A 13,218-nucleotide genomic window follows, 5' to 3' on the forward strand; every position below is an offset into this window, starting at 1 on the left:
AATGATTGTATATCTAACCTTATCTTTGTATTCTGAAAATAGTGCTATAAAAATCAATTATTTTCCGAGTTTCTTAGATATTGTACCATCTTAGATAATTCGAGTTAAACATGGTTGCCTGCAAATTCTTTACTAGAGGAAGTAAAAGCAAAGTACATTTTGGTTATGTTTTGCCGCTGGTTTCCTCTTGCATGTGCTTAACAAATGAGAGCACTATTCTGGGCATTAATTGTGCTACTTTAACATAACTGAACATGAGAAAAACTGGTAGCTCAAATTTTGACAAGTGTTTTTTTTTTTTTTTTTTTGGTGGCAGACTTATTTAAAAATGAAAACAACAAAAAGCCCACATAAAATCTAAAATAAGATGGACACTTTGACGCCTCATACTAGGAACTTAAGTCCACCAAAAAAACTTAGACATGGAAAGCCGATTCTGAAAAACCTAATACCTAATCTTTTTCTTATTCACTTTGGCTGTTTTTTAATGAAGACTTGTGGTAAAATGACCTCAAAGATAACTCCCTCTAAGTCACATAGGGCATCTTTTGTCAGTGCTTTGTAATAGAAATATACTTTATAAAGACTTTTAAGTTGAATGTTTTTAAAGACTTTAAGACTTTTTTTAAAGCTCTACTCCAAGTTTTCAGCTGTTTAATCTTTTTTAAATATAATTTGGGTATCCAACAAAGAGGACATACCTGGGCTAAGCCACTTTAATAACCTTACAGGATAGTGGAATTCAGATAGAGATCATTTCCTGAACATGGTTGACCTTTAACAGAATTGATTATTTCCTCACCCAAACAGTTATGCAGGATACTGCCAGATCTCCATTACAAAAATCTTGCCAGTACTTTTAGACAATGGTTTACCATCTATGTTTAAAAACCTTATACCACCAGAGGCAAAGCACATAAAACTGAAAGTAAGTAAACTTGTTTCTAGTCTATCTAAATAAACTCTTATAAAATCCTGTGGAAAAATTAATGCATAAAAAGTAATTTCCTTATCATCTGATCTGTCAGCCAAAAAGTAATTACTAATTCTCTGTAAAAACAGGAAACTCAATCATAAAATGTCTACCTGTTTAAATTAAAATGCCAATCTTGAAGTCTTTTAACACCATGACATAAAAAAAAAAGTTTGCAAATTCAAGATGAGGCTTGAAATGAAAGCTATGGTTCGAAAATTTGTGTTTATAGTACAAGACTAAAATCGTGTCACTGCAAAATTCCCGGTGGCTTTTGGCACTGACATTAAAAGATTTTAGTCTTTTGGTCACTTGAAGCTGCTACTAAATACAACAATAAGCCTTTAAAAAAAAAAGGAAAAAAGACAGTGAGGAACTGAAAGATAGTTAACTACATCATATACAAGTAAAGCATAGTCTGAAATAAACAATCATTTTCTGCTAGGAATCTGAAGATGTAAGAATAGTTTCCCACCATTTTGAGGATGGGAAACTTCCTTTTTGAGGATCCTCTAATCAGAAATAATTCCTTTAATTTACTGTGAGTGGTATTGCCTGGCAGCAGCTTCAATTTCCTAGGCTAGTCTTCAATCCAAGTAATTAGGTAATCTCACAAGGAATAATCATACATGGCAATAGGGTAAAAAAGCAGGGCAGTTCTTCCATGCACAAACATTTCAGGAGAAAACCCATCAATTTTAAAGATAACCATCAGGTTTCAGGTATCCTAGCACACTCTAAACCCTAAGTTTTGCTTTACACCATTGGTGACTAAAATTAACAATATGTTTTGCAGTGAGGTTTTTTTTTATGTTTTCTTTTTTTTTGCCTGCAACTATATATACATTGCAAAACTATTCTGCATCACATGATTTAAAATGAAATAAATATAAAAATGAACCACACAATCAACACATAACTTTAATACTCCACATTATTTATCTTGATCACAATGGTGGTAACCTCCTTGTCAACAATCTTGTGAGTTAAGGAGTTGATTCTCATTCTCATATCCATCAGGCAGATATGCTCTCCTCAGTTGGTCTGACTTGGGTATGGAGCCTCCATTCTTCACATGGCGAGACAAGAAAGCACGGACTGCTGGGTGATCAGCCTTCTCAAGTGGGATGTTGGCTTCCAGGCACATTTTCACAAAGTCCTGGATAACACTGACTTTCTCTGTTTGCGCAGTACTGTTGCACTGAAGCGATGCAGTTAGAGGCCTCTGCTTCTTTCTCACATTCTGCTCTTCAAATTCTGCCTTCCTCTTGGTATGAGTCTTTGACTTGAGGTGGTCACTAATGGCAGACTTGCGAACGTGATTCAGAACCACATTGCAAGAAGTGCAGAAGAGTTTTCCTCCATCTTCGTGCAGCTCACCTCCAAACTCAGTGACTCGATCCAGGGGAGTCACGTACAAAGCAGTCTTAGAACGGTTTCGAGCAGGTGGTGCTGTCACTACAAATCTTTCCATTCTGACTTTGAATAGGGTTCTTTCAAGACAAGAGAAACAGAGTGTTATATCAACACTTCATGAGGGAAGGAATAATAAAACGGTAGGTATAAACATTTTAAGATTAAAGGCTTCAGAAAACTTAATTCCAATTAATAGACTGTATGTCTATTAAGTCTTAACTTACCTGAGATATGTTAAGGGAAGGCAAAACCAGAGCAAGTTACTAGTAACAACTAGGTCCATTCCTTGATTTTGATGAAATTCAAATAAATTCAAAGTATGAAAAAAGTATCCCAGATGTCACTATCCTTTAGAAAAACCTAACTACAGGTCAACATTTATGGTATTAATCTCATCCAATTTAGATATGTGTTAAAGTTTAAAAGAACTTCTTTCCCTTCACAGTTCTGGGGCAACAGATTTTAGGAAAACAACTGCAAGGAACTGTGTACAAAGTTTGTTCAAACAGGTGGGCCACTAAACTGGCATAATTCTATATGAAGTTGAATATAATTTCCAAAATTGTTCTGAGAAGAAAGAAAGTAAAAACCAAGAAAGAACACAGGCCAAATGCAATTAAAAGTAGCAACAATGATGTTAAATTTTAAAGTCAAAATACAGAGCTCAAAGTAAGTCATTTTTTTTTTAATGCATATACACCTCTACTAAGATACCTTTCCAAAAGGTGATGGACAAGTTATGCAAAGTGCCTTATCTAACACTTTTTTTCATTAAAGAATAATATTTACATTTGCTAATATTTATTTCACTTATTTAACTATTAAGTTAGACCAAAACTACAGTATCTTGTACATGACAGATGCTCAATCACAATTTGTATCTGATATGGAATAAGTGATTATCTTCACTATTTTTCCAAATATTTAACTCAGAAGCAGCTTAATAATTTCTCAATTGAACCCCAAAACAAATTTTTGTGATCATTGCCAAAATTGTAAGGTTATGGGCACTGAAAAGTTGAGATAACAGAAGTTGTAAGTGATAACAATTTATTCCCTGAGGCCATGCCATTGGATTAAACTCTTACCTTAACCTAGATATAAGAAATTGAAATGAATTTGATAGAATTCAAGATGGAATTCTGTTCTGTATAAATACATCAGAGAAAAATTCCCAGGTATGCTCTGAAGAACTGTACTTTATAAGTGTAATCAGAAACAATGGAGTATTCCGTTAATCTATGCTACAGAATTCATAGCTGGTTACCGTGAAATCTCTCTCAAAAGAATTTATGTATTAGACACCTGTGGACATAACCCCAGAGAAGAACTCAACATTCCAAAGAAATTTTGGATAGTATGATCAAGTTTAGGTTTTAATAGGTTTAATTCTTTTTTTTCCCATTAAAAATGTGTTTAACGCAAGGCTCTCATGTCAAATACTATTTAGGTTATAGGTTTTCAATGGCAGGTAAGACAATTCCTGCTTACTAAATAGTGAATTACCATTACACATATTTGTACTTTAAGTTAATGGTATGTGTTTTATAATCATACAGCAAGTCAGTCCCAATTATAATTAGTGGTTCTAAGCTATTTATGAAAAACATTACATATTTGTGCCCAGTAATGCTTAAATCATTCTATGTGAAAAGTCTTCTGTCTTTGGATTTCATACTCTAAAACAATTAACATGTTCCTTATTCTTTGAAGCATAAAACGCACGATCACTTGTGCTAATATGAAAGGCCTATACATTCCAAAATCTTTTAAGTTTTAAAGTATATTTGTGTTACTGCAGAGGTAAATATCCACCCAGTAGAGGATGCTCGAGTTTACAGGACCGAAGAACGAAAGTGTTTTCCATAGAAGTAAAGATATTTTAAACGAGGAAGTTGCAAAGTTAAGAGCAGGAACTGGCCAACAAAAGAAGCAAATCATTTACTAGATAAAAATAAAATTCAACATAAGTTTTCAAGTTTAAATGTTTACCAGATTAGTTTCCAGTTTTTTTCGTCTTGATACCTAGAAGCGAAGGGTCTCCAGCGCAAAACCAAAGACGCATGAAATCCTGGCACTTTCAGTTTGTTCAAACCCGGAGATGCCTTCAAATCAGTTTTTCAACAAGTGGTGGTGTGGAAGTAGTTTCTGGGCTTGCACCCTATTTCCCCTGAGGTGCTGGGAAGTCATGCCTTTACTGTAAAACACGAAAAACAAATGGAAAGAAAAAATGGGGGAGGGGGAAGGAAAAAGGGTGGATGAAAAAACGAAAAAGAACGTCCACAACAGCCACGACGCAGGTGTGCTTAAAATCACCCTAAGTCCACACCACAAATTGGAATCCCAACGTTTACTCCAACTCTCCTCATCCCAGTCCCTCCACAGTGGTGCGCCCGGATCTGCACCTCCCCGGGCGCCCAAGCCCCAGGGTTCGGGAGGAGGGAAAGGCGGGGCTCGCGACGCGCCCGGCGTCTAGACTCCCTCCTCCCGCGCGGAGCCCAGCACGCCGGCGCCCCACCGCCCCTGCCCGCTAGCTGGGCAGGGCCGAGTCCCAGCTGCCGGCCGTGGGCCCGGGAACTCGACAGCCGAGTTGGCGGCAGTCTCAAGGGAGGAGGCAGCAGGCGCCTGGCGGAGGCGACCGCTGTCAGGCTTCCCGTCCCCTCCCTCTTCCTACCGCCGACAACAGCGCCCCGGCCCCGCCCCCGGCTCCCGCTTCGGGCCGGAAGGCCCCGGGCCCAAAGCCCGCACCAACGGCCGGGCCCACCCTCGGCCTCCCTAGCTCCTTGGTACCGTAGGATCGGGGCCGCCTTGAGGGGAAATGGACGATACGCGGCCGGAAAGAAAAGGAAGAGGAAGAAAAGGAGGTGCAATGGGGTGAAGGAGGAGGACCAGTCGCCACCGCCGCCACCGCCGTCGCCGTTGCCCGATCGAGCCCCGCAGCGGCCGCCGTGTCCCCCGCCGAGCCCAGTCCTCCTGCGCCGCCTATGGGAGAGCTCGTAGGCGGTACCCAGCAACCGCCGAGCAACATTGACCAATGGACCACGGATCTATCAAACAGACGGCTGATTTGGCCAATAGTAGTGGAAGGGCGGACATGTGCATGATTGGCAGCTAGAGTTCTCCAATGAAAACTGGGGGCGTGGGTGGGCGGAGCCGGAAGTAGAGCCAGCCGAGAGGCCCCTGTCCGGCTGGGGAGGAGGGAAGAGGGAGGGAACTAGAGGAGGAGGAGGAGGTTAGCCGAGGCAGCTACAGCGGCGGGGGCGCAGGGGCTGGTACGCGCTGGGCGGCGAGAGCCTCATGGCGGAGGAAGAGAGCGACCAAGAGGCCGAACGCCTTGGAGAAGAGCTCGTGGCCATTGTGGAGTCCCCGCCAGGCCCTCCCGGGCTTAGAGCTGCGGGCGAAGGCAGAGGCGGCGCTGGCGGCGGCAGCTGCCGTGGCGGCGGCGGCGGCGTCGGGATCAGCAGTCGGGATTACTGCCGACGCTTCTGTCAGGTGAGGCGCCCGTCGGCCGCCAGGACTTGTCAGCCAGGTCCTGGGCCTCCCTGCTTTTCCTGGTCTTCCAGTCCCCGAATTTGGGCTGTGTCCAGCGCTCGCGCCACCAGCCCAACAAGGAGCGTGAGGGTGAAGCTCCCCCCTCCACCTATCCGGCTTGGGGTGGGGGGCGGGGCGCGGGACGGGGATGACCTGCGCAGGTTTAGGGTTGCTGAGAAAGTGAGAGTTTGTCGGGGGTGGAGGGACTGGAGAGGAGGGCCAGCTGGCAGGAAGGCTCTGTACTGACAAGCCTCCCCTGCCCCAAACAGACCCCTTTCTGCCCGAGGGTCCCGCCTTTCTTGTGTTTCCTACCCGGTTTCTTGTCACCTCATTTGGAATCTCTGGGAACATTTCCTGCCTTCCCTTCTCCGCCCCTTGCCCCGGTATTCTCCCCTTTTCCGGAGATGGGAGGCTTGCCATCTCTCTACCGCCCCCTCTTCTGTCATTGCCACCCCTCCCCCTCTGCTAGGGTCTCCTGTCATCTCTTCGCGAGACCCCGCTGGGCCGGTTCTCCAGTTGGTTTAGGCGCTGACCCACAGTGACTTAGTTACTTTTTTGGGAGGTGGGGTTAAGGCAGTGGGATTGTCATCTTTCCTTTTCTTACCCCTTTCCCCGATATACGCAAGCTCTTTTCTAATTAACTGCTAATAGAGAAAGCTTTCCTGAAACTATTGCTCCAGTTACATCACCACCAACCCCCTTCCTTTAAATTATAGTGTATTTTATTTAGCTTGTTAAAAAAAAAAAGAAAAGTGTCTGAATAGTGACAGTAAATTATTTACTTGGTCGACTGCCACTAAAATTTGATGTAGTTTAGAATGTTTGACCATAATCAAATATTAAAGCACCAAAGTACTTGTGTAGGGGTAAAATTTGTGTTATCTACATTCACATCTACATATATTTATAGTTTAAACATTTTGTTCTCTTTCACAACACTCTTACTTTGAAAACTCTTTTGGAAAAAAATTTAACCGCTCCTTTTCCACCCCATTCCTTTATTTGTTTATTATCTTGGCTATATAGCGTTCAAGTCATGGCTCTACGACTTCTAGCTGTGTTACCTTGAACAAATTACTTCACCTCTTTGTGCCTTAGTTTCTTTCCTCTTCTGTCAAATAGGGATAGTAATTAAAGGAATGAATATGTAAAGAGTTTGGATCCTTTACATATTAATTAAAGTAAGCCATTAATTTCATTCCGGTAACAAGTAGGAAATAAAGTTAAGCAGAAGTGGGCATAATGTTTGCTGAAATTTGATTTTATGTATTTCCAAGTATTGAAAGAAAAAGGCTGGGGTTGACATATTCAGGTAAGTTTTTAATACTTTAAATTGTTTTTTGATTTCATCCCCCTTTCCCCCAATAGATAAGTTGGTTTGACAGTGAAAATTGTCTTGGTGTAAAGGGTATGTCAGTTTTCTTTGGCATTGCTCTCTATTTAGTGACTTTATTAAAAAAAAATTTGTTGGTATTGGCATTCAGGATTTAGAGGTTCAGTGTCTTTACAGAGCTTGTCTTCTATGTTTTATATCTAGAAACCATGTTATCAGTAGACTTTGTATCTACAGGAGTTTTAAACTTCTGAAAAATTAGGTTACAGTTGCTCTTTTTAATATAGTCATAGGCAGAAAGTCTTTGTATCTTTTTCTGTATTTTGCTTGTATATCATTAATTAGCAACTTGGCTTTGGTTACATTTAGCTTTGTAAATTTACCTGAACAGATAACCCTTACTTGCTGTAGAATGTGAAATTTAATTTGAGGGCCAGAACATTTTTGGAGAACTCTTAATTACTCTTATTCTGTTTCTTGAAATCAGCTTTAAGAACAGATGAATAAATTTAGTTTGTGAAATGCAGTGTCCGAGTAGTGACAGTAAATTAGTTTAAGAACAAATGAAGTTGACTGTTTTATAAAACTCCACTACCTCCTAAAATATCCAAGGAAGCAAAACTAAGCAGGAAGAACTTAATGAACTTTTATTTTATATTGCTAAATTATGAGTGTTACACTGATATACTTTCATGTTACCAACTTTTACCTGAACCCTTATAACACATTTTATAATACTCTAGATTACCAAACGATCTCTTCTTAGAGTTCTTGTCTGGTTCCACCTTGTAGGTGAGCTTTGTGAAGTCCTTTTTTGTATTAAAACTTAGATGGAATAAAAGATTACCTGTATTAAGTTGAATTTTACCGACTGATTAACAAAATTCTAGTATAGTAATTCTGTTTTATTTGCCAGTAAGGGAAGCAGTAGATTATATAATTTAATTCCTAAAGATTGTTTCTTTTTAAACGTTTGGTTTCCTAATGTTCGCTAAGGGTAACTTGCCTTCATTAGTAAATGACTTGTGAGTAATCCATAAAATGGATAATACGCACTTGGGTTGGTGACAGTTAACTAAATATATGAATTATACACAGAGCCTTGTGAAGTTGAGAAGAAAAGCTCCAATTTATCTTCCTCCTTTTAGAGAGAAATATGAATCAAAATTTCTTGGCAGTTAGTTGTGTGGGTGAAGGGAGAGGAAGGAACACTTCTTTTCGAAAATGGTTCTGTGTCTTTTACCACAGGGAAAAGTAAAAAGGAATTGCATTTTGCTGCTATCTATTTCACTTATAGACAATATAAGTGAAAAATTATGCATGTACTCAGTGCATTTGATGATATACTTTTCTATTTGAGAAACAATACAAGCATAGTAATTAAAAATCTCAAACTAGATGCTTAGGCTACAGCATTTTTGAGATGATGGATTTGGGAGATTGAATGTGTTCATTTCCAGTTACACTGAATAATGTTAGACTAACTGCCCCATCATATCCTCCCTTGGCTCTTATTAGTGGACTCTCAACAATTGCTTAAATTGGCACTTAGCTGATATTTAATTTCAGGATGAAAGGAAGAGGAATGTAATTTTTATTGAGGACCTACTAACTCTTAAGGCCTGCAGATAGGTCTTGTTATGCAAGTTACATAGTTGAAATTGAGGCCTGAACAAGTTAATTTGTCAGGTGAAGAAGCTGGGATTTTGGACCCAGCCTTCAGTTTCTCCTGAACAACAGATTGAAATTACAGATGAATCCTCAAATAATTATAAAGTGATTTTTTTTTCTTTGTCAAGTTGTACAAAGGAGAAAAAAAAGGTTACTGGAAGAACTCAGGGAATCATGGAGGAAAAATTTAAAAAAATGCTCTTTCATTATACCACAGTATAAAAAATATTCCAAGAAACAGTTAATTACTATTTCTCTGACTTGTTAGGGGCTGTAAACATTTCCCCAATTCCTGAAGTTTGTGGTAATTCAACTTAATTTTGTTGCTAGATGTATTGAAATATTTTTTATCATAAATTGTAAATTAAGCAAGTAAAGGTACCTTCTTAGTTCAGTGCCAGAGTGAATATAATGAATGATAAATAATTATTTCTGGAAGCACTTTGATTTGTTGACTAAAATAGATTTTAAAATTATTTTTTATTACAGTGGGGTTAGGTAGCCATCCCACGAGGATGTCAGGAGTATAAAATGAGAGAATGAACATGAAGTGCTCAGTACTATACCTAGCACGTAGATAGGCTTAAATAGATAGAAGCTATTAATATTTCTTTCATGTGAAATCCTCTGCAGGTTTAAGAGGGACATTAGAGGTAACCTAATCTGTAGGTCACTTTGAGTTTGTATACCACAATCAACTTTAGAGAGAATTTAGAAATGTTACAATTCTAAAATTCTGTTATTTACTAGAAAAGCCAAATGTTCCTGATGAAGCACTAAATGATTTGCAAAAACAACTACTTTTTTTTTTCAGATTTGATTTCCTGTAGGGGACATTGGGCAGTGTCGGGAGATATTTTTGATTGTCTTAATTGGGGGGTTGCTGCTGGCATCTAGTGCGTAGAGGCCAGAGATGTTGTTGAACACCCTGCAATGCACAGGGCAGCCCTAACAACAAAGAATTATCTGGTCCAAAATATCAATAGTGCGAAAGTTGAGAAACCCTGCTGTAATCTTACTTTGGAACCCTTAGTGGATACTTTATGTCTTAAAAAAAGTCTTTAATGATCCTCAAATAATTTTAAGCAGCTACTGGGTACCCGGCACTTTAATAGATAAAGAGATAATCTAACAGAAAAAGGGTTCGCTTCATAGTTTTATAGAATACATGCTAATGCCTCTTACTTTACAGAAATTAAAATTTAATTGTTTTAGGAAAATAGAAGCTTTATCTCTTAGTCTTGGTATAAAATTTACATAATATAGTTTCTTGAGCAGTTTCTTAGGGTATAATAATACGTTTTTACTAGTCTTGGAATTAATTGGAATTATTTTTTGATTTGCTGTTACTTTTTATATGTGTTTTACATGTACTTGGTTTAATGAGTCATATAAAACTTAAATATGAGGAATTGCATTTTGCTGCTAGTAGAGACCTGACTTAAACAGCTCAAACAATAGTACACATTTATTTCTCACATGAAAAGTCTTGAATGGATAGTTTAGGGATGATATGGTAGCTTTATCATCATTTTACCATCATTCACTCTTTCTTATCAGTCATCCTTATCTTCCTATCTCAAGTTGGCCTCATGACCCAAAATAATTGCTGAAGTTCCAGCCATCACATCTGAGTTCCATGTAGCAGGAACAGGGTGTCTCTGGGGTAAGCCAAAAACATCTTGCCCTAAGTTCTACTCAGTAACTTCCATTTCCATCTTGTTAGCTATTCTCATCTGAAAAGAATGTTAGGATTTGGGGTTTTTTTGTTTTTGTTTTTTTTTTTTTGTATTTTTTCCCCTGATAGCCACATGTCTATGATTCTATTAATAAAGAAGGAAGAAAACAAGAAGAGGCAATTGTTGTTTGTTTGTTGGTGTTTTTATTTTGTTTTTGATTTTCTATTTTGCCACTGGTTATAATTTTATTATATAATATAGTATTTTTTAAATAGCAGTCATTCCTTGTCCCTTTTCTTCCCTGCATCTTCCCCAGAGGCAATTACTTGCAGCTCTTTTAGCAAGTATGATATTTATTTCCATGTTATTTATTTATTATAATTATTATAATAAGGAAAAACAAAACAAAATGAACCCTAGATCTTGTTGGCTGTGTTTGGAGAGCTAATGCTTTGTTGTTATTTATGCTTTTTTTATGTTGACTTTCAGAATTGAATAGTGCTAATTGTTCATAATGACATTATTTGTAATACCAAATTATTGAAAATCTTTAGACCAAAGTTAGGGGAATTGTTACATATAATGGAACCCTATGTTCTCCTAACAGTCATGTATTTAAAGAATATTTATTCATGTGGGAAACTGTTAGTGGTATAATAATGACTGAAAAGACACAGATGACAGGTGATTTCACTTTTGTAAATAAAAAAGACTGAAAACAAATATACCAAATCGTTAACAGTGGATAATTTATTAGTGATATGTTTATAGCTAAATTTTTTCTTTGCATTTATTTTTTTATGTTTTCTTGATTAAACCTACTATCTATATAATCATAGGAAAAATAAAATATAAAAAATACATTTTATTTTTTTCTCTCCCTATTTCACAGATTGCTTATTTTCTGTGAATAAATGCAAGAATATTTTGAGCATGATGAAATTTTAACTCCTTGTTTCTCAAAAATAAGTGAAATGCTTTCTTTTTTTTTTTAATGAGTTGGTTAAGTGAACTTATGAAGGTCATTTTAGGTTAACCAATGAGATCCTAAACTTATGTAACTTCTTGATACACAGCCTTGCATTAAAATATATGTTCATTACTGCTTTCTAATAACCACTCATGACATTGGCTTAAAGAAATTTATCTCAATTTTTTTAGATAAGGTGGTAGAAGAAGATATTTTTAAATGAAGTTCATTGCTTTAAAATTTTTAGTGATACCATTATTTTGCAGTTCTGCCAAAGAGAAGGCATCAATTGTACTGTTATTGTTGGCACAGAATCTTTTTGATTTTCTTGCCAAAATGTGGTAAACTATACCTTAGCATTTACAAACAAAAGCAAAAAAGAAAACCTTAAATTTAAGAAAGCTATGGTAAAATGTGTGTCTGGTGAGATATTTGAAAAAATAAAACATGATCAATAAAATATGGTCAATTAATATGCCATTTAAAATGTATATTAATATATAATGGAGGGACTTCCCTCGTGGCGCAGTGGTTAAGAATCTGCCTGCCAATGCAGGGGGCATGGGTTCGAGCCCTGGTCCGGGAAGATCCCACATGCTGCGGAGCAACTAAGCCCGTGCACCACAACTACTGAGCCTGTGCTCTAGAGCCCGTGTGCTACAACTACTGAGCCCGCGTGCCACAACTACTGAGCCTGCGCTCTAGAGCCCGTGCGCTACAACTACTGGGCCCGTGTGCCACAACTACTGAAGGCCGCACCCCTAGAGCCCATGATCCACAACAAGAGAAGCCACCACAAGGAGAAGCCCACGCACCACACAATGAGTAGCCCCCACCCGCCGCAACTAGAGAAAGCCTGCACACAGCAACGAAAACCCAACACAGTCAAAAATAATAAAATAAAAAAATAAATTTATATTAAAAAAATGTAATGGAAAGGCTATTAGGCCATTTAAGATCTAATGTAATTTATTTAACTAAATATTAATTCTAGTTATGCTGTAAATACAGCAGTACCTAGTCTGTTTTGGAGAGCATTTTTAAGGTTTGTAATTTTGAATGAATCTAATACAAGGTAATCTTCAGCTTTCATGTAATATATATCACATTTATTTTTTAGCTCCTTATTTCTCTGACAGGTCAGTTCATCATTTCAGCAGTACACTATTCAGTTTGGGTCTGCTCTCTAGGATGAGACCCAGTCAACATCACCTGGTTAGAGCTATGGTGGAACATTTGGTGGCAACTAAACATGAGAGGAGGTCAGTCTGTATAAAGTGCTACATAAGATCCTAAAGTTCAGTACATTGACACTCTGTACCAACGTTTTAATACCCTCAATTCTCCAAAGCAGCCATGAATGTGAAAATAGCTGAAAGACTTTCCATGTAAACAGTAGAAAAAAGAGTCATTGATGTTAGGGTTGACGCTTGTTTATAGTGTTGGCCCTCCATTTTTGCAGGTTCTGCAACCCCGAGTTCAACCAACCGGACATGAAAAAATACTGGGGGAAAAAGTTCCAGAAAGTTCCAAAAACAAAAAACTTGAATTTACTGCACACCGGCAACTATTTATGTAGCATTTACATAGTATTAGGTATTTAAGTAGTCTAGAGATGATTTAAAGTATACGGGAGGATATGTGT

General features: G+C 38.1%; 1 protein-coding gene across 1 annotated transcript; it reads right to left on the bottom strand.

Annotated features, from left to right (window-relative positions):
• Window positions 1-296: 296 nt before the first annotated feature.
• CGGBP1 (CGG triplet repeat binding protein 1) lies at window positions 297-5,372 on the bottom strand. The gene is made up of 3 exons (XM_007451163.1): window positions 5,180-5,372; window positions 4,382-4,586; window positions 297-2,466 (listed from the first exon to the last, which is right to left on the bottom strand). Exon 3 carries the CDS (start codon window positions 2,445-2,447, stop codon window positions 1,944-1,946), a length of 504 nt encoding a protein of 167 aa, XP_007451225.1. The 5' UTR covers window positions 2,448-2,466; window positions 4,382-4,586; window positions 5,180-5,372; the 3' UTR covers window positions 297-1,943.
• Between the last annotated feature and the right edge of the window lie 7,846 nt (window positions 5,373-13,218).

The sequence above is a fragment of the Lipotes vexillifer genome, unplaced genomic scaffold (genome assembly GCF_000442215.2).
Source record: "Lipotes vexillifer unplaced genomic scaffold, Lipotes_vexillifer_v1.1 scaffold598, whole genome shotgun sequence".
In the NCBI taxonomy this organism is placed as follows: domain Eukaryota; kingdom Metazoa; phylum Chordata; class Mammalia; order Artiodactyla; family Lipotidae; genus Lipotes; species Lipotes vexillifer.

Excerpts from the sequence above, each read along its gene's own strand:
- CGGBP1 (XM_007451163.1), bottom strand. The coding sequence starts at position 2,447 with ATGGAAAGATTTGTAGTGACAGCACCACCTGCTCGAAACCGTTCTAAG.